General features: G+C 38.4%; 2 protein-coding genes and 1 pseudogene across 6 annotated transcripts in view; all 3 read right to left on the minus strand.

Moving 5' to 3' along the window:
* Positions 1 to 8,763, minus strand: part of LRRC39 (leucine rich repeat containing 39) — a 29,580-nt gene extending 20,817 nt beyond the window's left edge. The window contains exon 1 of one of the 2 annotated variants that reach the window (XM_086717679.1): positions 8,621 to 8,763. The gene's annotated coding sequence lies outside the window, so the exon portion shown is untranslated. Of the gene's footprint in view, positions 1 to 81; positions 235 to 8,620 lie in introns of those variants that run through there. The other variant, XM_025912140.2, reaches the window with a different exon arrangement.
* On the minus strand, positions 2,981 to 3,737 carry LOC147578198 (ragulator complex protein LAMTOR5 pseudogene; annotated as a pseudogene).
* A 4,540-nt stretch (positions 8,764 to 13,303) lies between the features above and the next one.
* The window catches only part of DBT (dihydrolipoamide branched chain transacylase E2), a 53,112-nt gene continuing 39,620 nt past the window's right edge, over positions 13,304 to 26,795 (minus strand). For all 4 annotated transcript variants that reach the window (XM_025934967.2, XM_086717668.1, XM_086717667.1 and 1 more), the window contains 6 exons: positions 25,916 to 26,132; positions 25,112 to 25,278; positions 21,115 to 21,192; positions 19,688 to 19,879; positions 19,457 to 19,528; positions 13,304 to 15,000 (listed from right to left, as the gene is read on the minus strand). In XM_025934967.2, the coding sequence (XP_025790752.1) occupies positions 14,833 to 15,000; positions 19,457 to 19,528; positions 19,688 to 19,879; positions 21,115 to 21,192; positions 25,112 to 25,278; positions 25,916 to 26,132 (894 nt within the window). In that variant the 3' untranslated portion in view covers positions 13,304 to 14,832. The remainder of the gene's footprint in view (positions 15,001 to 19,456; positions 19,529 to 19,687; positions 19,880 to 21,114; positions 21,193 to 25,111; positions 25,279 to 25,915; positions 26,133 to 26,795) is intronic.

Consider the following 26,795-nt stretch of genomic DNA (forward strand, 5'->3'; position numbering starts at 1 on the left):
GATTCAGACCCAGTAAAGGCATCATCAGCAATCTATTTCCATGTGAAGAATAGGAAAGAAGTGTTTTGGAAAAATACTTACCACTGTCAGAGGACGCAGAAGCTGACATGCCCAAAGTTAGTGGTTATCAGCTGAAAGAGGATTTCAGGGAGAATTGTTTTCCATGTGGCTTCAGATGATTAAAATCCTCAGTCAGACTTGTAACCAAGTGAAATGTAATGTCAGCCTAGTTCTAATTTTAGATCTTGGACAAAGCTGAGAATAGCAAGAATCACATGGAGCTTCTGTGCAAAGGATCAAGTGATAACGTATGTGCATGCATTCTGTACACTGCAAAATGCTGTATATGGGGTGTTATAAAACTATCAGGTAGAACTATTTGTAAGCTGCAGATATAAAGAACTCCTATTGAAAGTCCTTCCATTTTTCATGACTTACACATTTGGAATATTTAATAGAATTTATCTGTTCCCAGCAGAGAAACTTGAAAACTTGAGAATGTACGGCACAACAAAAACCCTACGTGGTAAACGATAGATCTGTAAATATTTAAACTAAAGGTAAATGCTTCAGAAAAGAAGAAAAGTAAAGATATAGAATAGTATGGGTAAAAGGGGAGCCCCAAGCTCCTGCTGCATCCAGGCTCAAATTTAATTCTCTCTCAACCTTTATCTCTTCAGCCTTCATAGGTAGGAGTTAATTCTGGGTTCTTTGAAAATAATTATGGGGGTGCCTGGGTGGTTCAGTCGGTTGAGCATCTGACTTTGGCTCAGGTCTTGAGCTCACAGTTTGTGAGGTCAAGCCCCACATTGGGTTCTCTGCTGACAGCACAAAGGCCACTTTGGATCTTCTGTCTCCCCTTCTTTCTGCCCCTCCCCGATTAGCATGCACGTGCGTTCTCTCTCTCAAAACCAAATAAACATTAAAAAAATATTTTTTGAGTTGGTAATATAAGCACATGGACCAAAATTCAAAAGATAATGAATCCTCACCTAAGCCCACCTCTAGCGATTTAGTTCTCTTCTCTGAAGGCAATCACTATGGCCACTTATTTGGGAGCCCTCCAAAGGTGGCCTGTGAAGTTACAAACATAAATATGCCTACATTCATGAAAAGCACACACACACATGCCATCACACACATACACACAAAATGCTAGCATACTATGTATATTTTTCTATACTGTGTTTTCTTCAGAATATCTTGGAAATTGTTTCATGTTAGTATAGAGTTATACCATCCTTTTATTTTATTTTATTTTTTTAACGTTTATTTATTTTTGAGACAGAGAGAGACAAAGCATGAACGGGGGAGGGTCAGAGAGAGGGAGACACAGAATCTGAAACGGGCTCCAGGCTCTGGGCTGTCAGCACAGAGCCCGACGCGGGGCTCGAACTCACAGACTGTGAGATCATGACCTGAGCCGAAGTCGGCCGCTCAACCGACTGAGCCACCCAGGCGCCCCATCCTTTTAAATGACTACATAGCATTCTGGTGTGTAGGTGGACCATCATTTGTTTAGTTATTTGGACACTGGCAATTTTAGTGCTTTTATTAATTTTTAAAAATATTTTTAATGTTTATTTTTTTGAAAGAGAGAGAGAATGGAGGAGGGGTAGAGAGAGATCACGACCTGAGCTGGTCAGACACTTAACTGACTGAGCCACCCAGGTGCCCCAATTTTAGTGCTAAAAGCACTTAAAAAATGCCTGATTATTCCATAGAAATTCTCTAATGCTTCTGTAACAAATAAACTCAGAGTTATGGGGCCACTTAAGACCACAGAAAGAGCAAAGATCACAGAACCTGAACTCTAATCTCCTATCCAGAGTGTCTGTACCATCACATAAAATGGCTTCCCTGAATATGTTCATACAGCAACATTAAGGTGCCGGGAGGAGTTTTGCTTCTGTTAAGAAAAGTACTAAATTGTCTCTTTGGAAACAATTTAGATTTATCGCTCCCTTTAGCACTGTCTACCGTTACATTTTAATTTGACAGTATTTCTATGAAACCCACAAATTCCAAGGTTCTCTCTCTTTTCCTTTTCTAGCTTATTTCCTATGCTCTCATCTAAAGAGGCAATACAAATATAAAGTGAGACCAACTTACACATTGTTGAAGTGACTTAATCTAGAGAAATGTCAGGGAAAGAAAAAAAAGTGAATGGATTCACGACCTATTTATGAAGCATTTTAGACAGAATTTCAGTGATTTGGGGACATAATGGGTGAGAGAAAAGGAAGAGACAAGGCACTGTATAGTGCCCTCTCATAGTCTGATCATCCTTCACGTTAGTGAGCTCCACTTTGCCAAAGTAGAATTAGGGGGAAAAGTCCCAACCTCCCTTGCTACAGAACTGAGGAATGTGGCTAAGGTTCTACTAATCATGTGCTTTGATTTAGAAGCAAAGAATGTGGGGAAACTGGCTGGGTGGCTACAGTTCATTTTTGCTGGTCTGACTACAGCAGAGGCAATATATTCTGGGGTGAGTTTTAACAGCAGGAGTTTCCTGGCCACAATGGATGCAGCTGGTTCTGGGGCAACCACAGCAGCTCCCTTACCAGGCCAGTTCTGTTGTAGAGTTCCAGGACTTGTTTGATGAATACCCCTTCTTACACAAACATGCCAGGGAGATTTCCATCATCTGTACGTAAGAAATGGATGAGAAACAGATATTGCTGTTTTAACTATTTCTTGGTATATGTCCAAAAATCTGCTTATGCTATCTTTTCACGTACTGATTAGGGAATCATCTATTGACTTCACACCATAGAAGATGAGAATTCTGTGGTCTTAAACCGCCTACTCAGTAACATACATTTCCCCTCCTCCAGTCCTCCCAATATAACATAATTTTTGTTAAATTGGTAGTGTTTGTTACTGTGTAAATGTTATTCATAGCTGATCCAAATAACAGAAGTAATTGCATTCATTTCTTTTCGTACTTTGTGGGTTTTTCTGGAGTTGTGTCCCTTTTTATTTGATTTTCTGTGTACCTATCACTGTATTTTTATATGTTTTTCTTTTCCTCCAACCAGATTTATTGAACATAACAAAATTCTGTACACAAAGTGACCTAGATCTTTCTTACTAATATTTTGATGAGTCAATCTGTGGAGGGTCCAAAAGTGGCTTACTGTAAAATTAACAGACAAGTGCCCAGTGCACACTAAATAAATGGCCTAACGACTGGAACTTTAGTAGTTCTATAAGATAATTAACATAGGTAGGATTGAACCCCGATGACAGGCTGATATAGAACTGATAGGGGACGTCAAGAGGCCATTTTGTGCACTGCCACTGTGATGCCATCATTTTCCGGGATCATAATGTTCCCAGTATCTGATTCTAGACACACCACAAGAATATCAGTGGGGACTGAGGTTAGCTTAGCTGCTTGCTGGTCTAGAACAATGATCAAACAGTTATCACCCCAGCATGTTCATTGGACTGGGCCCCATGGCAGCCCCGATCAAGCCCTTGTGAATCTGTGCCATAGGACCCCAGCAATGAATGGATTCCTCACTGTGTCTTCCAAGGGCTGCTCTAAGGTCATCTCCATCGTGTCTGCCATGAGCCCTGGCCCACATCTTTATATACCTGAATATCCTTGCAAAACTCACATACTCCCTTGGCACCTCAGTTTCTTATTGGCAAAATGTAGATAAAAATCAGAGTTCTTCATGGGTTTTTGTGAGGATTAAATGAGTTAGTATACAAAAGAACTTGGACAGTGCCTGAACACAGTAAGTATTCAAAAAAGGTTAGTCTTATTACTACCCTCCAATAGTAAAGCCAAGAAAGGAGAAGATGGGAATGGATATGATTGCCATATGATCATAGGAAGAAGGTTAGCTGTGAAAGGATTTTCTTCAGAGACTGAGACAAAAATCAAAGAAAAGACAATTTTACAGAGGAGAGGTAAATCTTAACTGTGTGAAGCATGAAGCCATTTAAGTATCTCATTGTATAATATTGCACAAATTGCTTTATCTTCTCCTTCTATTGTTGTGGGTTTTCCAGCTGCTTGGTGCCCAGGTTTGCATTCTGAGGTCCCACAGGGATATATTTCATCAGAATCCATGGCCCTGGGGCCCCTGGGTAGCTTAGTCAGTTAAGTGTCCAACTTCAGCTCAGGTCATGATCTTACAGTTCATGGGTTTGAGCCCCATATCAAGCTCTGTGCTGACAGCTCAGAGGCTGGAGCCTGCTTCAGATTCTGTGTCTCCCTCTCTCTCTGCTCCTCCCCTGCTCATGCTCTGTCTTTCTCTCTCTCAAAAATAAACAAACATTAAAAAAAAAAGAATCCATGGCCTTGACTGACTACAATTGCAATGCTTGTATTTAGAAAAAGGAAACAAATCTAGAAAAACACCAAGTGGAATGGTCAGGTAAGAGAGGCTATAAAAGCACATTACAGGGGTGCTTGGGTGGCTCAGTGTGTTAAACATCTGACTCTTGGTTTTGGCTCAAGTCATGATCTCGCTGTTTGTGAGTTCGAGCCCTGAGTTGGGCTCTGTGCTGACAGTGTGGAGCCTGCTTGGGATTCTCTCTCTCTCCTCCTCTTCCTCTGCCCCTCTCCAACTCATGCTTTTCTCTCTTGCTCTCAAAATAAATAAACTAAAAAAAAAATGCACATTACAAATAAAGTGTCATTCCAAAGAACTCAAAGCAGGATCTTGAAGAGATGTCTGCACACATGTTCAATGCTTCATTATTTACAATACCCAAGAGATAGAAGTAACCAAAATACCCACTGACAGATACATAAAGGAAATGTGGTGTATACACACAATGGAATGTTACACAGCTTTCCAAAAGAAGCAAAATTATGTCACATACTACAACATGGAATAAACTTGAGAACATTATGCTATGTGAAATAAACCAGTCACAAAAGGACAGTCAATACTGTATGATTCTACTCATGTGAAGAGGCTAAAATAGTCAAAATCATACAAACCCAAAGTAGAAAGGTGGTTCATAATATGAGGAAATATGCATGATACCCTGTTACAAGGCCTCTTCAGGCCTTCAGCTGACTGGATAATGCCCACCCACACTGGGGAAGGCAATCTACTTTACTCAGACTATAGATTCAAAGGTTAATTTCATCCTCTCACAGACACACCCAGAATGTTTGGCAAATGTCTAGGCACCCAGTCAAGTTCACACACAAAATCAGCCATCACAGTGGGTATACCTATTTAATGCACTAATAAATCAAAGCTTAAAGAGAGGGAGAGACTTTGTCAAAGACATACTGCTGAAAAAGCTGAGCTAAATTCCGACTCAGAAGGATTTGGCTCCTAGACTTGGACCATTGGGTCATTCTACTTCCTTTTAAAAACAAGTTTATGGAAGTCACACAAAATTACATTTGTAGTGGACACCAACAATATCAAAGCAATTTTATTATCGCTTAATACATCTTTAGAGGGGCAGTGAATAGAGACAGGGAGGAACAGGGGGCACTGAGATTCAGGCTACATAATTCCATTTCTTTTTCACTCTATTCCATCATGACCTGTGCTAATACATAGGCTTACATTTAGAGAAAGATTATAATGGTTTTAAACATGGAACACTAAGATAAAGTAGTTATTACTCACTCTGTTTTTAAAGGCATGTGTTTTTAATTTGCTGATTTATTTATCTTATGTCATCTCTACGCCCAATGTGGAGCTCAAACTCACAACCCTGAGATCAAGAGTTGCACACTCTTCCGATTGAGCCAGCCGGATGCCCCTAAAAGCATGATTATATCAGACCTAGAGCATTTTCTTTTACAAAGTGAAATAGAACAGTCGAACTACTGATCATTTAGTCAAGCTTCTTCCCATAAATTCTGACAACACTACAGTACTATAAGGAATCATATCAAGCATAGAAGCATCTGCTTTGTGTGACCCATTTATTCAAATAAGAAAAGAAAATAATGGAACATAGGGAGAAACAATGGAAAATAAGAGTATACTACCTTGGGATTTTAATCCGTAAGGCCCTTTTATGACTCCTTAGAGTCTTTTTTAAATTTTTTAAAATTTTTTAAATGCTTATTTTTGAGAGGGAGAGAGAGGTCACATGCACAAGCAGGAGAGGGGCAGAGACAGGTGGAGACAGAGAATCCCAAACAGACTCCATGCTGTCAGCACAGATGCCCATGTGGGGTTTGAACTCATGAACTGTGAGGTCATCACCTGAGCTGAAACCAATAGTCAGACACTTAACCAACTGAGCCACCCAGGTGCCCCTCCCTAGAGTCTTTTAATAAAACAAAATGTTAGTTGTCAGAATGGAAGTCTTTGAAGCAGAAACACCATGTAACTAGAGTTCCAAGAAACATAAATATGAGCCTTGCCCTCATCAGGTAAAAAATTTTCAGTGTTAGGAATTCTCTTTCAGAGATAGAATTTGAAGCCTCTGTAATTGTACTTTGTTTATATCTTTTCCTTTTTTTTTAATGTTTACTTATTCATTTTGAGAGAGAGAAAAACAGAGAGAGTGCACATGAGCAGGGAAGGGGCAGAGAGAGAGAGAGAGAGAGAGAGAGAGAGAGGGAGAGAGAGAATCCCAGGACAGAGCCTGACACAGGCCTAAATCCCACAAACCGTGAGATCATGACCTGAACTAAAATCAAGAGTTGGTTGCTTAACCTATTCAGCCACCCAGGTGCCCCTTAAACAAGAATATTTTAAAACTGATTTGTTGAGCTGTAGGGTTTTCTGGAACATTGATATTCTTTTATGTGAAAATGTTCCATTAAGGTCGTGTGTGTGTGTGTGTGTGTGTGTGTGTGTGTGTGTGTGTGTGTACAAAGGGATGGAAAGTAGACAACATGATTGCCAAACATTGCCAATGTGGAGTCACTATTTTCCACATTTTGATACTTCTATTAGGAAATTACAGCTGCATACTAACTTGTACCACTTGGTCCAACAAAATAGGGACATTTCCTCCAAGATGATAGGAAACACTATTAGATACCAAATACCTTTCCCCTGGAGCTCAAGTTCTCAGATTCTAGCCGGTCTCACATGACTTCTGCCGCATGACCCCACAGAGTTTCAGTCTTTAATAACTGACATATTTAAGTTACTAAAATGGCTGAGAAAAAAGTTTAGCTTTAAATGTGAATTATTTCTTTTTTCTGTCATTAAACATATGTTTTATAGCCAAAAATTAATGTATTTAACTAAGAATAAAAATGTAGTTCTGACCTTAGGATTTTGTGCCGGCTGTCATTTTACACACACACACACACACACACACACACACACACACACAGAGCATTTCACTAACCTAATCAACAGTGGAGACACAAGAAATTAGTGTATTCAGACACTCATTTGTTCTGTAGCCTATGGGGAATGGGCCAGAAACTAGAAGGTCATTTGAATTTGAGTTTAAAATCTTCATTTGAGAAAAGCATGCTGTGAGTCTAATATGTAATTTAGCAAACAAAATACACATGAACAAAACATCATTTCTCTTATGAATAAGTTGGTGCTATAGTTTTCTTGTGTAAAGAATGTTCTTACAGGAAATATAAAACCTAAGCAGTAATCAGAATATTATTCAACTTTCTGGGGCAATTTAAACCTCAAATCAGATGACCACAGAATAGAAGCCACTGCAGTCTTGTTTCAAAAGAAAAAAACAAAACAAAAGAAAGAACAATACCCCTCCTATATCCACCAAATAAGAACCCCAAAACTGCACTTTCAGTCAAATGAGGTATTTTGGGCCACATAACAAAAAGATACGTTCTTTCTGCTTTTATTTTTATGCACTGCTTTTCAGTTCTACAGAAATAAAAGTTATGCCAAACTTTTAACTCTTTAACTGCATAATTCTATATGAATTACATAATATTTTGTTTCTAGGATAGAGACCCAACTTTTGAGGACATATTGTATACATTTCAAAAGACAACTACAAAAATTGTTTTTTCACATTTCCACAAATACTATGCAATTACTAAACCTGTAACATCTAGTAGAGAAGCTGTGAGAAATGACAATGCATTTAGAAAAAATTACAACCCCCCCAACATCTTTTGTAAATACCATTTTATTACAATTAGAGTGCATTACATTTATATATCAATATTTTTCATTTTCACAACCTTATTAGGGAAACTAGTGCAGTAAATGACAATGGTGGTTTTAAAAAAGCCAATGGGAGCCCTTCTAAGCTCGTGACAGAAACATAATGGGACCAAAGCCAGGTTCTTGTGCAATTTGTAAAGCCCTTGGTTTGCAGTTATTAGTGCGGCGACTTAGCTCATCGAGGACTCCGTGTCGCATTTGAATAACTAATGTTTCAAATTATTAGTCATTCTGATTTATATTCATCCCTGCAGTTTCCATTAATTTAATTACCCCTGCCATCAACGTAGTTGCTTTTGTTACTGCAGTTTGAACTCTGGCTTCCTTTTCCCAGGGAATTAATTTGTTAGGTTTTTCCAGATGATTGCACTCTTGCAACTTCCACACAGATTTTATAACCTTGATTTTTTTTACTTTTCTTTTTGCCACATTTTTAGAACTATTTAACACATATTTAGAACATATTAAGAAGCTTCCTGCAGCAAACTTCAAATGACATAGCTTACCCCAAGTTTAGCACAGTCTGACGGTTCCTCTGGAAATACAGGTGGGTAGAGGCTTTGGGGCTTGCTGGAGGGACTTGGCCTCCCCCTCCTCAGCCTGGGATAAGCTTGAACCCTTTTTTGACCATCCCGACTTTGCCTCTTACCTAACCTAAATTCTGAATCTCCCACCTGTTCTCATTTCTGTCCTTTCTCTTGTCAAGGCCCAGAGCAGCTGTTCTCAATGCTTTGTGTTGAAACATTCCACATGATACTCAGTAAAAGCCTGAGTATCTCTTACTCTTGCTCGTGATTGGGTTTTGTGGCTCTCCTCTGGACCATCTCCAAATTCTCCTGCTCAGTTCTAGCAAGCTGGCCTAGAGTTCTCTCACAAGGGTCTGACTAGCACAAGAATTAGCTCGTGGTTAAAACCCTTCGGCTCAGGACTGCAACTGCCTCATACTGAAGTCATTTCCCTTTCATTCTGAGCTTGCAGTCATCAAGGATTAATGCTACCTTCAGTGTTTGCCTAAATGGTAATGCTTTCTGGAACGGAAAAGAGCTGTGGTAATTTTGTGGGGATAACAATGATAACATGAGTCACCTCAGGGTTTGGCGTAAATAATTCAGAGTTGACCTGGTCTCTCTGAAACACGTGATGACCTTGAGACACGAAAGAGTGAAAATGAGTGCCTAGAGCTCAGGAGAGTGATGGGGGTAGAGAGAACTATTTAGGAGACATCTGGGAGACAGGTGTGGCCAAACCTTTTGCTGAACACACTGTGATTACAAGTGAGCAGCTGGGAAGGAAGCCAGATCACAAGGAGTTCAAGACCATCCATTCTAAAAGTTAGGCAAAGGCAAGAAGGAACAAGACAGGAGTGTGTTCGTGCAGAGGCAGGTACAGGTAAAGCTAACAATGTGAGAACGGAGTGTTTTGATTCTTCTCTTAGGTAGAGGGAAATTGGCTTTAGAGAAATAGAGAATTTCTTGGGGGAGGGGATGATTTTAAAAATAAGAACAGTTTGGGGCACCTGGGTGGCTCAGTAAGTTGGGCGTCTGACTCTTGATTTCAGCTCAGGTCATGATCTCACAGTTGTGGGTTCAAGCCCCACGTCAGGCTCTGAGCTGACTCTGAAGCCTGCTTGGGATTCTCTCTCTCTCCCTTTCTCTCTGCTCCTCACAAGTGTGCACCTTCTCTCTCTGTCCCAAAATAATAAACTTAAAAAAAAAAAAGTAAGAACAGTTCTCTCCATATATTTATTAGGGCAGCACGATTCAATAGCATTTTCTATGGTAATGGAAATATTCGATGTCTGTAATGTCCAGTATGGTGCACACTAGCCACATATGGCTCTTCACATTTAAATTTCAATTAATTCAAATGAAATAAAGTTAAAATTCAGCTTCCCAGTTATACTAGCCACATTTCAATTGCTCAATAGCCACAATAATCAATTGAAATTTAAGTGTGAAGAGCCACATGTCGCTAGTAACTATTGCATTGGAAAGCTCAGAGTTAGGGTTATTACTACCTAAAGTAAAAGATTAATCTGAAAATACCAGTGTCTTCAAACAATACAAGTTATTTTACCTGTATCACATGCAAACCAATCAGTACTGGGGTGTGGTGGTGGGGAGGCTTTATCACCACCTAGTCATTTGGAGATGCTTGTTTCTTCCATCTTGTGTGGCTGCCACCTTCAACATCAAGTCCTCAAGGTTGCTGTGGAGAGGAAAGAGAGGGAGTACAGAGGATCTCTTGGGAGGTTCTATGGGCCACATTTAGAAATGGTTACATCACTTTACCTTCTCCAATGGCTAGAAATAAATCACATGGCCCTCCGTAACTGCAGGCTAGGCTGGGAAATATTTAACCGTGTGCCCAAAAAGAAAAGGAAACAGGTTTATAGACATACGACATTACCCTGATACATTTATCAACAAGAAAAAAAATTAAATTTGCTGAGAGTTCTGGGATCAGTCTCCAATAACTTCTCCATGAGGAACTGGAAATGAATCTTAACCAGTGTGCTGGAGACGTGCATCTGGTACAGTTCTAGATGTAAGGAAGAGACTAAAAGATCAAAATGGGCCCATGGGATTAAACATAAAACAAGGATCAGGAGGAAGAAAAGGAATTAAAATACAGAGTAGGAAGTGTGGGTTTTGCTGAGAGAGAGAATCACATCTTCCTCCAAAAGGAAAACAAAGGGAAAGTGTGAGAATATAGAGGTTTTGAGGTGAAAAGGGGAGAAATGACAGAACCTTGGGTTGAATCACTTTGTGTTCTCTGAAGACAGAAGGAGGAGCTGTCTGCTGGGTACAACAGGGCTGGGGAGCCATTTGTGTAGGTGCTTAAACGAAGGGAAGAGACTTGGCACAGTTACTGTGAAGAATGGCTGAGGCATTTGCTGAAGAATCTGGAAGGAATCAGTTTAACCTGGAGACCATGATCTCTCATAGGATGTCAGGTAAACTGGAATGCATATCTTCTTTTTCTCTTGATAGATATCCCTATGGTAAGCCATAGCATCCTGTTAATCTTGTTTTTTTTTCATAGCAATGGACTTGGAAAATATAACTTGAACTTTTTCCTTCTGCCATAATTAATATACCAGTATAAGCGTAAAACATCAAAGCTAGTGAATAGATTAGCATGCAAAATTTTCAAGAAAGATGAATAGAAACTACTGAAGCTAGTGATTCATATTTTGACATCGGATGAATTGTCAACACCGCATCATTTGATATTTGAGAATCACATCACTTCTTGTTACTAAAACTAGGAAGAAAATACAAATATTCTTTCTCGGAGATATTGAAAAATCTTGGAATCACAACCAATAGTTTAATATTATCTTCTGTATTTACCTCTTACTCCCTATTCTACCTCTTCAACTTCCTCTGTACCCATGGTCTTAAAGAGATCTCTTAGAAAACATTCATTATTGGGGTGCCTGGGTGGCATCAGACTTCAGCTCAGGTCATTATCTCACAGCTTGTGAGTTCGAGCCCCACGTTGGGCTCTGTGCTGACAGCTCAGAGCCTGGAGCCTGCTTCGGATTCTGTTGTCTCCCTCTCTCTCTGTTTCTTCCCCACTTGTCTCTGTCTCTCAAAAATAAACATAAGAAAAAAGAAAACACTCATTATTTAATATGAGGTGGGGTGGGAGGGCAATATCTCACTTCATTTGGTTGACTTTTATTTTTTAATCTGCCCAGATGTTCTTCCAGATCTCCTTTCTTATTAGTCCATGTGCATTGGGGCTGACTGACTTCCAGGCTCCAAAGGTGACCGTTAAGATCCAAGCCTGGCCAATCAGGCCATTATACTCCTCTGCCCACGTTAATGGGTGTGAACCAAGCCAGACCAATCTAAACTTCCCTTGAGATTTTAACTGGAAACAATGTGAGTTCTGAGGAATGTAAGTCTGGGTACTTGTAGGCATCTTTGTCAACACACTGGGACAGCTTGACCTGAGAATGAGGTCAACATGAGGCAAAAAAGATCCAATAGTTACAGAGTGACGAGACAGAGATACAGAGACAGAGGCAGACAGGGACAGCAAAACAGAGACAGTCTGGAATTTATTAAGTCCCTGGATCCAGCCATACCTGAAACCGATGCCCCTGAGGATTTCAGTTATATGAATCGAGTTCCCTTTGTAACATAACCTAGTAAGAATTAGGCTTTTGCTACTAATAGTGGAGAAAGTCCTGACAGTTAAGCTTTAAAAGTAAAGGTTCAGGCTGAAGAGGAGAGAAATTTGAACAATGGAATGCAACAAGTAGTCCCTGCATTTTTATCTCCCTCAAATCTTCGACCTTTTTGATAATGGTACTTTTGACATGTCCCAGGGGACAAGAGTAGAAAAGAAAACAAAAGAAATGAAACCGCTTTCTCAATTGCTGAGAAAGCTCAGAGAAGACCTGGAGAAAGATAATGTAAAGTCTGGGCTTTGTCAGGCAATTCACTTGATAGTGTCTCAACCCAATACTACTGCCTATTGGTTACTGGATTAAGTCAGACAAGTTGGTCAGAGTTGTGTTAAGACATAAGGGGATTCACAAGGGTTGAGCGTCAGTTTGCACATTAGTGGCTATGTGACATTAAAAAATTGTTATGTATCTTACGGTCTTCTGTAACCAGAAATGGATAAAATATCTTCTGTGGCAGAGACAGCAATTATCCCCTAATATCCATTATCTCCTTCACCCATAGTAACAAAATATTTAGCTAAGCACATGCCTTCTCATTTCCCAGTCTCCTTTGCAGCTAGGTGTGGCCATATGACTAGGTTATAGTTATAATCATGGGATGCAAGGAGCAATGTCCACTGTAGATTTGGGGAATCTTCCTTAAGAGACAACTGATCATATGGTTAGTCATTTAAAAGTCTGCAAATGCCATTAATAGGGAATTGGTTAAATTATGGTACATCCTCCCATAACCCTCCCAGACAGGATTAGCAACATTTATTAGACACCCTGATAGCACCCTGTTTTTCTCCCCAGTTAGACATGTAACGATATTTTACTTTTTAGAATTATTTAATACCCGCCTCCTCTATTTGACTGTAAACTAATGAAGGCAGGGACCATGAGGACAGGCATTCTATGCCCAGTGCTTAGCACCATGCTGAGTATACAGTAGATGTTTAATATCAAATGTCTAACAAACACACACAGAATATTATGCAGCCACTTAAAAGTATGATAATGTAGAATTGTTTATTGACATGTCAAGTTACTTGTGATATAATGTTAAATTAAAAAATCAAATTATAAAATAGTAGATAAAGCATGATCTCATTTTTATAAAAAGAATAGCTATGTATACAGATACCTTGATCAAAATGTTAATAGTGGTATGATCATGGATTATTTTATTTTCGACTCTTTGTACTACCTAAATTTAAAAAATAATAACATTCATTTGATCCATTATTTTCTAATCTACAGGTCATTTTCATTTTGAAAAAAATCAAGCAGATTTAAAACAACTTTTTTTCTCACAAAATTTCACTTGAACATATAGTAATCAATTAGAAAACATTAGAAGCAAACTGGATTTCTGAATGCAAATCAAAACATTGGATTATATTCACCTTGATGCTATTTCTGATTAAAGTGGGCCTCTTACAAAATGATCATTATGATACTTTCATTTCTGTATGAGATTCATTATTTTAATGTCCATAATTACTCATTAGATTCTTCTCTCTCTTGTTATGCACATTCCATCTTAGGATATGGAGAATGGAATACATCTTAATTTCTTATTCTATTCTATGTTTTAGCTGAAGACAAGAAAGATAAAAAATAGTTAAAAGGCAATGGACTTCTAAATGTAAGACAATGTCAGCGGCTGCTACATTTAAAGCACTTCTCTTACATGAGGCAAGTTTGCAGAGGTGGTTTTTTTCCTAACAACACACCAAAAAGTTACCAATTCTAAAAGAATATTCATTTTAAGCAAACACTTTTGATAGCCTTACTGGTTATAAAACTATAACTGGGATTTTTTTTTTTTTTTTTTTTTAATAAGCTCTATGCCCAAGGTGGGGCTTGAACTCATGACCTCAAGATCAGGAGTCACATGCTTTTCCGACTGAGCCAGCCAAGCACCCCTATAATTGGGCATTTTTAAGATTAGCTTATAATTTTCTCTTTTAAAAGATACTAGTTTATATAAACAAGACATTTACAGATAATCTCTACAAAGCAACATAACCGTGGATATCTTAAAAGTTTAAGTATAATTGCACTTTTTTATACAACAGTTAGCATTATTGTGGGGAAATGAAAGATACTTTTGTGTGTAAATTCCATTTCCCAACTAAGTGTAATTGAAAAGTTTCATTAAGGGGCAATCTAAAATTAAAAGAGGAAAAGAAAAAAAAATAGGGTAAATACCAGATATTGCAATCTGTCTTTTAGTAACGTTAATTTCGTTGTTCTTCCTAGTTTCAGTCCATGGACACAAAGACCTCAGCACCATAGTAAGAAGTCACACTATGACCTACAAAATGTGACAGCCCCGGGAGAACTATTACACCGTTATTCATTTTCTGTAAAATGTCTAACAGAACAGAGATAAATATTGTGCCTGGGAACCTGAATCACACAATACAAATCATTTATAATACAAATTGTGACGAAGAACGTGTGCTGTGCAGCAAGGCTCTACATGTTCTTTGGACACTGAAAAAGTTCAATGACGCCTTATACTCTTCATTTCAGATCTAGGAGCATAAAAGCTGGGTTCTCTAAGTAGGATTTCCACAAATTAGAGAAGCGTGACATTGTAGCACCATCGATAATTCTGTGATCAGCTGACCAGCTCACGTTCATTATCTGTGCCTTAAACACTTCTCCTTTCTCGTTAAATCGGGGAAGGACCTAGAAATAAGGCAAAGAACAGAGTCAAACTTCACTTGCTCCAAGTACAAGCTTTAGCAACAGCAATGGTGAAAGATTAGGAAACCCCCCTTCCTGTGACAGAAAAGAAAGGGGCATCCCAACGACTTGAAAATTTTTCCCATCTCTGTACCTGCCTCAAGCTTTTCAGTTTCTCCAAGGCACTTCCTGTCTCCTGTATAATTTCCTTATATACAGTAAATCTCTTCTCAGATTTCAATTTGTTTTTAACAGTTATTTATTGAGCAGCTACTATGTGCCAGGTACTCTTCTTGACTCTGGGGCTAAACCAGTGAACAAAACAAATAACAATCCTTGCCTTCCTGGAGCTAACATTGTATGGAGAAAGAGAGAAAACTAAGATAAATAAGCAAAATATATAGCATGTTAGAGAAAAGTACAAAGGAAAAAATAAAGCCATGTGGAAAGGGGAGAGAGTGTAGGCAGTGGCTAGATGTAGGCAGCATTTTTTGTTTGACAGGGTGGGCAGGGAAAGCCTCACCATCGCTTCCTTACTGAAGGCAGCGAGGAAACAAGCCAGATGTATCTTCAAAGAGAGACAGAGGGGAAACATGACTTTGGAGTGTTAGAGGAACAGCAAAGTAGGCAGGGTGGCTGCAGTGGAGGGGCAGGGGTGAGAGGTGGGAGATGAGGTCATGGATGGAGCAGAAAGTGGGGCACACTGTCAAGGGCAATGCTTCTCAATCTGTTTTTGGTAAATGACTTATTGTTATTAAAAAAAATTTTTTAATACAGGGGCGCCTGGGTGGCTCAGTTAGTTGGGTGTCTAACTTTGGCTCAGGTCATGATTTTGTGGTTCATGGGTTCTAGCCCTGCATCGGGCTCTGTGCTGACAGCTCAGAGCCTGGAGCCTGCTTCGGATTCTGTGTCTCCCTCTTTCTCTGCCCTTCCCCGACTCATACTCTCTGTCTCTCTCTCAAAAATAAATAAATAAAATAAAATAAAATAAAATAAAATAAAATAAAATAAAATAAAATAAAATAAAAATAAAATTTCTAATCCATTGCAAGCTATTTTTAAAAAATATATTAAAAGTAAATTACTAAAAGAAAAATTTAAAAGATATATAAAACGCAAGCCCTAACTTCTTGTATTAGATTCAATGCACCAAAAATCACCTGTCAAACTGCTGTGAAAGCATCTAAGCCCTACTCTCCCTTTCTGTACTGGTGTCCTCACAGTCTGGATACAACGTTCATGGCCTCACATGGGTACCTGATCACACTGCATAGCACCAGTGGAAGGCCATATAGGCCACTGCAGCTACTTTGGCTCTGATCTAAGTGAGGTGAGAAGTTATTGGAGGTTTCTGGGCAGAATGGTCATTTACTGAAAGGGGAAAACTTCAGGAGGAGTAAGTTTGAGGGTGGGAGGTGGTGAGGAAAGGAACAGGAAATTCAAGATGCCTAATTAGATATCCAACCAGGATATATGAATTTCCAGATCAAAGGAGAGATATAAACTTGAGTGTCATCAGTATATAAATGGCGCTTAAAGCCATAAGATGGGATCAGATAAAGAAAACGGCCAGAAGGGGGCCCAGGAATACCCCACAGCTTAAAGAGAGAATCAAAATCTTCCTTGGGAGATAAGGAAGTTTCAGCAAAGGAGCCTCAGAGGGAATCAGCAGTAAACAGAAGGAAAGCCACAATAGCAAGGTATTCTGCAAAGTCACAGTGAAAGAGGTTTTCCAAGGAAGTGGGATGGCTCAATTGACTCAGGTGCAGCCAATAGGTTAGGGAAGACAAGGACAGAGAACTGAGTTATGTGGGGGTTTTCGTAACTTAGACTTTTTGGCAACAAGACGTTCAAAATTTATAGTGAAAACAGAAAATGACAAAGGAGAGATGACACTATGAAAGAAAGGGATTGGAGACACACTATTTGTTCCCACCCAACAAATATTAGAAGACTTATACTCCAAGAAGTATTCTTCATAGCTTTATGAAATCATGGGTAACAATGATTTGGTAAAAACACACCTATTGAACAGATATCTGCACACCAATGTTCATAGCCGCACTATTCACAATAGCCAAAAAAAGAAAACAACTCAAATACTCATTAGAGATGAACAGATAAACGAAAAGTGATGTACACAAGCAGAGTTTGTTGGGCCAGGGAAAAACTTCAGGAGATGGATGGTGGTGATGGTTGCAAACACATGAATGTACCTAATGCCACTGAACTGTACACATTAAAATGGTAAACTTATGTTTTGTAGATTTTACCATAATTATACACACACACACACACACACACACACACACACACACACAATCCAGAAGAAAATACATCTTATCTTTAAGGAAAAAGAAAAACAAAACTTTCTCAGATAGGTATGATGCTTTGGAAACTGTAGGAAGTCAGAATTCTGTGAGATTCAAATGCTGGGTGGAGAATGGGCGACAGGGAAATTATATTCAGAGACACTCCTGATTTGTAAAGAACAGAGTCTCACTATGTGTTTCTGGATCTCTCTCCCTATCTCCTCTCTATGCTAGAAGGGAGAGTAGATGCTAGGAAAAAGGAGTAACGTAGTAGCTGAGGTATTATCTGTAAGAAAGCAAATCAAAGGCTGAATGAGGGACACCCGGGAGGCTCAGCAGGTTAAGCGTTCGACTCTTGATTTTGGCTCAGGTCAGGATCTCACAGTTTGTAGGATCCAGCCCCATGTCAGGCTCTGTGCTGGCAGGATGGAGCCTGCTTCGGATTCTCTCTCTCTCTCTCTCTCTCTCTCTCTCTCTCTCTTTCTTTGCCCCTCCTCTGCTCATGTGCTCTCTTGTTCTTTCTCTCAAAATAAATAAGTGAATGTTAAAAAAAAGTTTTAAAATATTGGAAGTGCAATTACAGAGGCTTTATATTCTGTTTTTGGAAGAGAATGCTTAACACTGAAAAATTATTGATCTGATGAGGGCAAGGTTCATATTTATGTTGCTTGGAACTCTAGTTACATGTTGTCTCTGCTTCAAAGCCTTCCATTCAGATAAGTAACATTTTGTTGTATTAAAAGACTCTAAGGAGGGGTGCTTGGGTGGCTCAGTTGGTTACATGTCCAAATCTTGGTTTCAGCTCAGGTTCATCATCTCACAGTTCATGAGATCGAGCCCCACATTGGGCTCTGCACTGACAGTGCAGAATCTGCTTGGGATTCTCTCTCTACCCTTATCTCTCTCTCTCTCTCTCTCTGTCTCTTTCTCTCTCTCTCTCTCTCACACACACACACACACACACACACACACACACACACACACACTGTCTCTCTCTCTCTCTCAAAATAAACAAACATTAAAAAAAAAAAAAGTCTGAATGAAAGTATCTGTGGAGGCTTGGATGCCGACACAAAAGTAATAAACTCATGAAAGACAAGTCCCAGAGATACTCAGTATGGAAGCATCATAAACATAAAGAAAAAAGATTCTTCTGAAAGCATGAAGACCAAAATCATAGTCAATGTGGCGATGACATTTAATAATGGTGGTACTGAGATGGAATCCAGGGGCTTACTTCTTTTAACTCTAGTGGTTCTCAACACTGAGTTAATAGGGATGCCCAAGCCCTATCTGCTACACCCCGCAATTGTGATTCAGTTGGTATAGGGTGAGCTTAGGCATTTTTTTCCCAAGGTCCCCACATAGCCAAGGTTAAGAATCATTGCAACCCTTATTCTAGGTCAGTGTCTCCTAAAACATGGCCACAGGTCACTCAAGTTGGAACCACCTGGGTTCTTATTTAAAATGTTAAGTTCTGGAAGCTCGGTCCCCAAGGCTAAGAATACTGCAATTTTTTTTTTTTTTTGAAGTTTATTTATTTTGGGAGAGAGAGAGAGAGAGAGAGAGAGAGAGGGAGAGAGAATCCCAAGTGGGCTCCACACTGCCAGTGCAGAGCCTGATATGGGGCTCGAACCCACAAACCATGAGATCACGACCTGAGCCAAAACCAAGAGCCAAGACGCTTAACCGAGTCACCCAGGTGCCCCAAGAATACTGCATTTTTAACTAGTACTCTCAACGATTCTTGAACAGAGCGAAGTTTGAGAAAAATTCTCTAAATGGTGTCTCACTGTGCTATAAATAATAATTTGTACTGGCCTACTATTATCTTTGGTATTCGGAAATAAAAATTTTTGATAGAAGTAGATTGGCTAGATTTGTGGTTATCCATAATGACTCACATCAGTGCCTGGCATAAACCACGATGGTTGATCCATACAGAACAATCCAGATCACCACCATGTTATACACAGAGGCAGACACTAGAATTGCAGGCCTACCTCTTAGGAAGAAATAACTGGCCTACTGAGCCAAATGTTATACTCAAATCTACAAAGCAAGGGAAAAACCGCTGAAATGTCACTCTGTTGTGTTTACTCTCCCAATTTGCTAAGACTCTTTTGCCAGTTAGTTGATAAACATACCTTGATGGATCCGAGAGCCCCAATTGCTACTTCGGGTGGCAGTATCACTGGTTTGGCATAGGTCCCACCAATCTGAAAAAAAAAAAAAAAAGAAAAGAAAAGTAAAAAGGAAAAGTAGAAAAAGTAAGCTTTTGGGGAACAAATGGCAAATGCAATATTGTATTTTTCATTGAATATATGATCAGAAACCTTAAGTTATGGTTTATAAATTTGAACATTCCTATTACTCACTGATCCGATGTTGGAAAGGGTAAATGTTCCTCCTGTAAGGTCAGTGGTACTGAGCTGACCTGCAGAGCCCAATTTCTGAAGGCGGTTCAACTCAGTGGCGATCTCAAATACAGAGCAGATCTGAACGTTTTTCACATTAGGGACAATCAACCCCTGCTCAGTATCCATTGCTATCCCAATGTTGTGAGAAGCCTAAAAAAAAATTATAGAGTAAGCCTTTTCATAAGTTAACAGAAAAGAAAAGAACAACCTTCACTATCTTATAAAAACAACTGCCAAAAACTGTTTCTACCAGATTGGTGATGATTTAAATAATTTTTAAAGGATTTTAAAAGGATTTTTTTGCAAAAGATAAATTTTTATTGGTAATAATATAGGGCAACAGGCTATTTCTATACATTACTAGTGGATATATAAGCTGGGGTGTATATAAGATTTTCTCGGGAATATTTATCAATATGTACCAACATTTATAAAACTTTGTGTTTAGGAGATAAATATAGAAGTATATAGAGATACACAGGGATATTGAGTTCAGACTAAGTCTGAGAAACTGCAAACAATCAAAATGTTTATCAATAATAAGCCACTGGTTAAACAAATAACAAAATTATGTTTATTGACATGTAATGATGTCCATTATATATTAAATGAGAAAGCAATAAGTTTAAAACCTTTAAGTTAAAAACACAATATGTATAAATACGTATGATTTTTTTTAAGTATGTGAAAATAAAATCCTGGAAGGATGCACGTCTCCACACAAACAGTAAGTTATTTTAGGGTCATAGGATTGAAGGTAAAGATGGTTACCTTCTTGTCTGAATATTTTTTGCAACAAGTATATACTTAATCAGGAAATTGTATTAAACATATGTATGAATCATATTGTATGGGAACATTTTAAATCCGACCAGCTAAAATATCTAAGCTCACTTTCTAATAAGAAGTATAAATAAGGATCAGCATCCCAAAAAGTGTTCTCAGTTTCAATAAATCTTCAGTCCAAACAGAAGAGTTCACTCAAGTGGAATCCATACTTTCATTACTTTTCCTATTTCTGGTTAAATTATTCTGGTTTTAAAAACTGCAGGAACTCCATTTTGAGAGAGGTTATTCCTTTGAGGGGAGGATATGCGCAATGGTTAATATAATCCATTGCTTGACAGCCATTTATTTCTATTATTTTAAGCGATAAACCAAAGGGGCTTAAAAATGGTACTCCATATATCTGAACAGTATCATTATTAACAAATAAAATCATTAACAATAGTAATAAATTATACTTCGGTTTAATATTTTATCTCATACCTTTAATTCTAGTCTAAAAAAACCCCACTGTTTGAGGTACAAAAGATTTTCTAACCTACAAGTTCATCTGCACTATTTTCTGTATTTGCAAGAACTTGCCAGAACACATAGCCAACCTTATATGTTATGTTCTGGCAGTTTTCATCCACAGAAGCATTAAGGATAGGAAACTGTAGTAGTCCCAAGGAAGCAGCCTGTTTAACAGAAAGAGAATGCAACATTAGTACTTTTAACTCAGGAAACTGGAAGCAGTAAGAGGTGTGAAGGAGAGAGGGAGCTTTATTTAATGATGCTTAATTACGCTGAGCTTAATTTCAAGTCTATATGTACCTAGGTATATTACTCCCCATGTTACCTCCAAGCAGGCGCGCAACTAGGTCACCCTAATCACTTAAGAATAAAAGATAACATTGTCAAGCAGCTGTAAACATCAAGATTTTCAAAATGACTATACAGATCAACCAAAATACCATAGAAAATATCTAAATTCTATGTGGTTTCCTCACTTGCACATAGAATCTTACATGAGAAGTAAACTTGTAGTTCAAAACACTGAATTAAAACACAAGAAGGTAGTAAGCTGTTTCCCTGTGGAGAAAGAACAAGTGATAAGCATTTCCAAGGGCACCAACCATGCTCGTGTTCCAATAGGTGTCTTTGGCCTAGTTAAGGGCAGAGCTGGTGTGAACATTTACTTTAGAGTTCACCTTCCCAAACTCTCCCTCCTCTGCCTTCTTCTCCCTTAATCTTTTTTCCTTTTTTTCCTCTTCTTACTTTGTAACGTTCCTCTTCTGTCCATATTCAAGTTTTCCTAACTGTCCGCTAAATGTTTTCTGTATCTGTTTCTCTGCCCATCCAGGATCTAATCAAAGTTCACACATTGCATTTGGTTGGCATGCCGTGTATTCAATTTTAAAAATAGGAAAATAAAAAATGCTTAAAACTGTCCTTAAAATCCAGCCCTCTTTATCTAGTCCAATTAAGAGTCCTTTATATGTACTGTGTTAAGTGTTATTTTTGCCTGTAGGTCAGCAGTCATGTCAGGAAAAAAAAAAAAATCATTTCCTTGGGGCGCCTGGGTGGCTCAGTCGGTTGAGTGTCCGACTTCGGCTCAGGTCATGATCTCATGGCTCGTGAGTTCAAGCCCCACATTGGGCTCTGTGCTGACCGCTCAGAGCCTGGAGCCTGCTTCGGATTCTGTGTCTCCCTCTCTCTCTGCCCCTCCCCCGCTCATGCTCTGTCTCTATCAAAAATAAGTAAACATTCAAAAAAAATTTTTTAAAAATCATTTCCTTGAACTAGAGAGTTAAAGCAGGTTTTACTAAGCATTTGATTTGACAACTGTAACTTTAATCTGCTCTATATAAAAGTCCATAACTAAGGTTAAAGTGTTACACATAAAAACACTATTTTGAATGTAATCCAAATTTTGTAAAAGAAAAACCAAAGTGTGTGTTCACAGATACGAGGTCATTTTTTCCTTCTACAGTACATTGTAGTATTTTCCAAATGTTCTCTAATTTACATAGGCAGAAAAAAATGTTTGAAAACAAATAAAGCACACTAAATTTTATTTTCAAAATAAAGATATTTCATTCAGATTGGAACAATGAAGAAAAATAATAAAAGAAGTTCAATATATTAAAAAGTTGGTCTCTGCTTGCTTCAAAACAGACATCACCAGTGTCACTCACATTATTTTTAACTCTCCATTTTCCAGCTCTTTCCCTCAGCCTACAAATCTGTTCCAGTTTTTCTAGGAGGGGAGAGGGCAGATGGAATCTTTCTTCACCCCAAACAAGCACTATAATTGCCCTCTGTGCCTATGCTCTATCTGCTTTTTACCAGATATTTTTAGTGTTTTCCTCAATTTCTATTCATTTACCAACTAACTGGAATCAAGCTTCTACCTCAACAATACTTTATTCAATCAGTTCTGGGTAAGGCTACTCATGACCTCTTCATTACTACTCCAATAGCCTGTTCCCATCCTAACTTTTTTTTTTTTAAGGGCTTTATATTTATTTATTTTTTAAGTAATCTCCACAATCAACATGGGGCTTGAATTCATGACCCCAATATTAAGAGTCACATGCTCTACTGACTGAGGCAGCCAGGTGTTGCCCATCCCAACTTCCTTCTTGTCTCTTGGTATGAGAAGCTGAAGAAATGGCCTCGATGGTTCAAGCCCCTCTTGTATCCATGCCCTCTGGTACTGCTCTGAGCTCAGTCATGTGACTTGCTTTGGCCAATGAAATAAGAACAAACTTGATGCAGCAAAGCTTAGAAACGTGCTTGACGTTTCTGCTTCCTCTCTTCATCCCTGACAGTACTATGAGACCACGTGCAGGCTAGCATGCTGGGGGGAAAAGAAACATGTGAGGGGAGAAATGAGTTATTTCTGCCAAGGCCATCCTACACCAGCCCACCCCTAGCCAACCTACTAGCTGTCTGTAGACAAAGAAATAAATCTGCCAAGATCAGCAGACTGGTTCTGTGGACTCATGAGAAGTAATAAATGGATGTTATTTCAAAGTACTAAATTTGGGGGTGATCTGTTGATACACTGACTTCTAGGAGACTCTTTCCTGGTTGTCATAGCACTGACTCCACTCACTTTCTTCCACCGTCTCTGCCAACTCAACTTGTATCTACCCCTTAAATGCTGATGTAAAATCTGTAGCCTTCTTTTCTTCTCATTTGCACAAAATTTGGGTGATTTCATCCATCTGATTCAATTACTGTGTCTCTAAAAATGACTCTATAGCTAAAATATAACCCAGATGTCTCATTTATAGACATCTATTACATTGCATGTTTATAGAGCATTCGCTTAGTTGTTTAGGGTAGTTGCTAAAACAATGGAGATTAACAGTTTCTGCCCCAAGAAGCTCAGCATCCAGTGAAGAGAAAACAGAGCAAACATGTGCAATACACTGAGATACACTGCAATGAGAAACAAGAGTATTTAACTCAAACTGTGACAGCTACAAAAGGCTTCTGGAGGAGGGTATTCCTGAACAAAATTTGGCATTTAGGATGTGCAGGCATTTGATCAAGGAGGAGGGGGCATTTCACGTGAAGTCTTAAGTCCAGCAGCCATGCAGGCTTAATCTGATTAGAACAGGAGTGACTGAGAGATAAGGCTGGAGAGGTAGGCAGTAGAGACTGCAATAATATTTGTATGCCAAACGAAGGAGTTTAGAAACTAACCTGAAAACAATGAAGGAGACCACTGAAAAGAACTGGGGAATACTACAGTAATTTCATTTATGGAAGGTCAGTCTTGGTACAGTATGGAGAAAGGGCTAGAGGGAAGCCAGCCACACTAGAATTAGAGATACCGGTATGCATTTTTGAGTAAAACAGACCAGAACCCAAAACTTGGCTTCTCCACTTATAAGTTCCATATATCCTTGACAGGCTTCTCAATTTCTCTGAACCCTAATTTCCTTAACTAGAAAGTGAATATGGCCATATTTACACGTCAGGGGTATTCTGAGAATTAGGAGAGATAATGTATATAGCATGCTTAGTACATAGTCTGCCACATGGTACCTGCTTCATAAATGGTTGTTAATGTGAGCTAGACGTTGAGCTGCTTAAGGTCAGCTGACTGTCTTGGTTTTGTTTTGTTGTTGCTGTTTGTTTTGATTTTGTTTTTGTTTTTTTGTTGTTTTGTTTTGCTTTGTTTTTGACTGTCTTGTTTTATAATGGTCCTAAGGCCTAGAAACAATTTCCAGGACGTTCAATAGAAGTTTGTTGAGTAAATGAAAACGAACACATGTCAGTGATATGCAAGAATGATACCAAGTCTCATTTTTGTCCAAATCAGGATTTTGCTGGAGTGATCTTTTCAGAATTAAAGGCTTTACTTAACTGGCAAGACAATCCTTTAGCTAGCTCAAAGAGATGAGTTGATAAATTATGACATAAATTTCAATTTTATAAATTCCTATGAAACAAAGAAATAGTGCACTTGTACATTTTTCTAACCATATGATATGGTGAAAAGTAATATTTTTATCTAAATCCATGGTTAACACATTGTATATCTGCAAAACAAAATTTTAATGGCCTATTCAAGCCCTGTTTGAAATGAATGAATCTCACCTTTAAGAAAAAGGGCAAAAAGGAGAGTTTAATTCCACGGGCAAAAGCAATGGGTTTTAATTCTTCTCGTAACTTAACCAGTTCAGTAAGGTCAACCTCATCACAATACCCAAAGTGAGGTATCTTCAGGGCTATAGACATGGTCTTGACCATTGCTTTATGAAAGCCTGGAAAACATTAAATACATATATTTTTTTGAATTCTTAAATCCTTTAAACCTTTTTACTAAAACTGAAGGTTCTCTAATGTCTTTTACTTTTCCAACTAAACTTTTCCTCTTGAGGCTACCATCTTTATTACGTGATTTGAAAGACACTAATTCCAATGCTGAAGCACTGATTACAGCATAGCACCCAAGGTCAAGTGTAATAACATTAGGAAGTAACTGCCTTCAATGCTGTGGTATATAGAAAAATATAAAAAGATGCAAGCCATGTATTTACCTAATGGATTTCTTGCAAAGCCACGCTTCTGGAAGTTAATTATCCTAAGAGTTTATAAATAACAAATCAGAGCTAGTTATTTGGAAGGTAACTAAAAATTATAACATCTTAAGTCTTCAAAAAGAGCAATTATCAGTATACATGTGTATAGTCCAAGAAACCTGCTAACCTATTACTCTTCAGAAATTAACAGAAATACACTGAATCTTTTCTGGAAAAACTATGTTATTTCACTGCTAAAAAAGGGGGAATTTGAACTTTCCCCTCAGTAAGAATTGAAAACACCATACTATACAGAACGATCTAGTGAAGTAAATGTCCCCAGATAACTTGTCCTAGTGCCTTACATTACTGTTATTACCTTTTATGGGTTCTGTTTTGTCTTTGCCTGTGAATACTGGAGGCTTTGATATTGGTACGGGAATAGTTCTGTCTTTTGGTTTGGGTGGAGGTGGCACGATTTCAGCTTTTGGTGAAGGAGGTAATATAGCTCCAGTCTGCTTTTCCAAATAGTTGAGAATATCTTCTTTAAGTATTCTGCCATCTTTTCCTGAGCCAACAACTTCACTCAGCTTAATCTAAAAAAATGACACATTTTAATGCTAAAAATAATACTATCTAAAAATAAATATGTCCATCATTTAAATCTCTAAATGGAATTTAACCAATTGAAAAAAAAAAGGCTTTCTGCCCAATAAATTAGTATAAGGAAAGAACATTTTTATAATCTTCATAGAATGCTAACAAACAATAGCTGCCCTTCATATGTAATCATTTGTTACTTTTTAAAATTCATTTGTTACTTTTTTTTTAAGTTTATTTTTTAAGAGAGAGAAAGAGAACATGCTGTCTCACGTGAGCAGGGGTGGGGCAGCGAGAGAGGGAGACAAAGGAACCAAAGCAGGCTCCTCACCGCAGCAGAGAGCCTGATTTGGGGCTTGAACTCAGGAACTGCGAGATCATGACCTGAGCCGAAGTTGGACACTTAACTGACTGAGCCAACCAGGCGCCCCACATTTGTTACTTTTGTATATACTGTTCATTTGCCAATGTTGTAACAATGCAGTATCTGCATTGCAGATAATCTGCACTGCACTGCATATAATCCATAGCTATGAAAACTTACATTTTTAAAGTCAACTATTTTTAAACTTCTTGCAGTTCTTACTAGATTTTTTTCTTTTTTGGAGACTATATAAGAAGAACTCAAAGTTTAAAGAGTTAAACACTGTAACAAATGT

The sequence above is a fragment of the Puma concolor genome, chromosome C1 (assembly GCF_028749965.1).
Source record: "Puma concolor isolate L17-30 chromosome C1, mPumCon1.1.hap2, whole genome shotgun sequence".
Taxonomy (NCBI): Eukaryota; Metazoa; Chordata; class Mammalia; order Carnivora; family Felidae; genus Puma; species Puma concolor.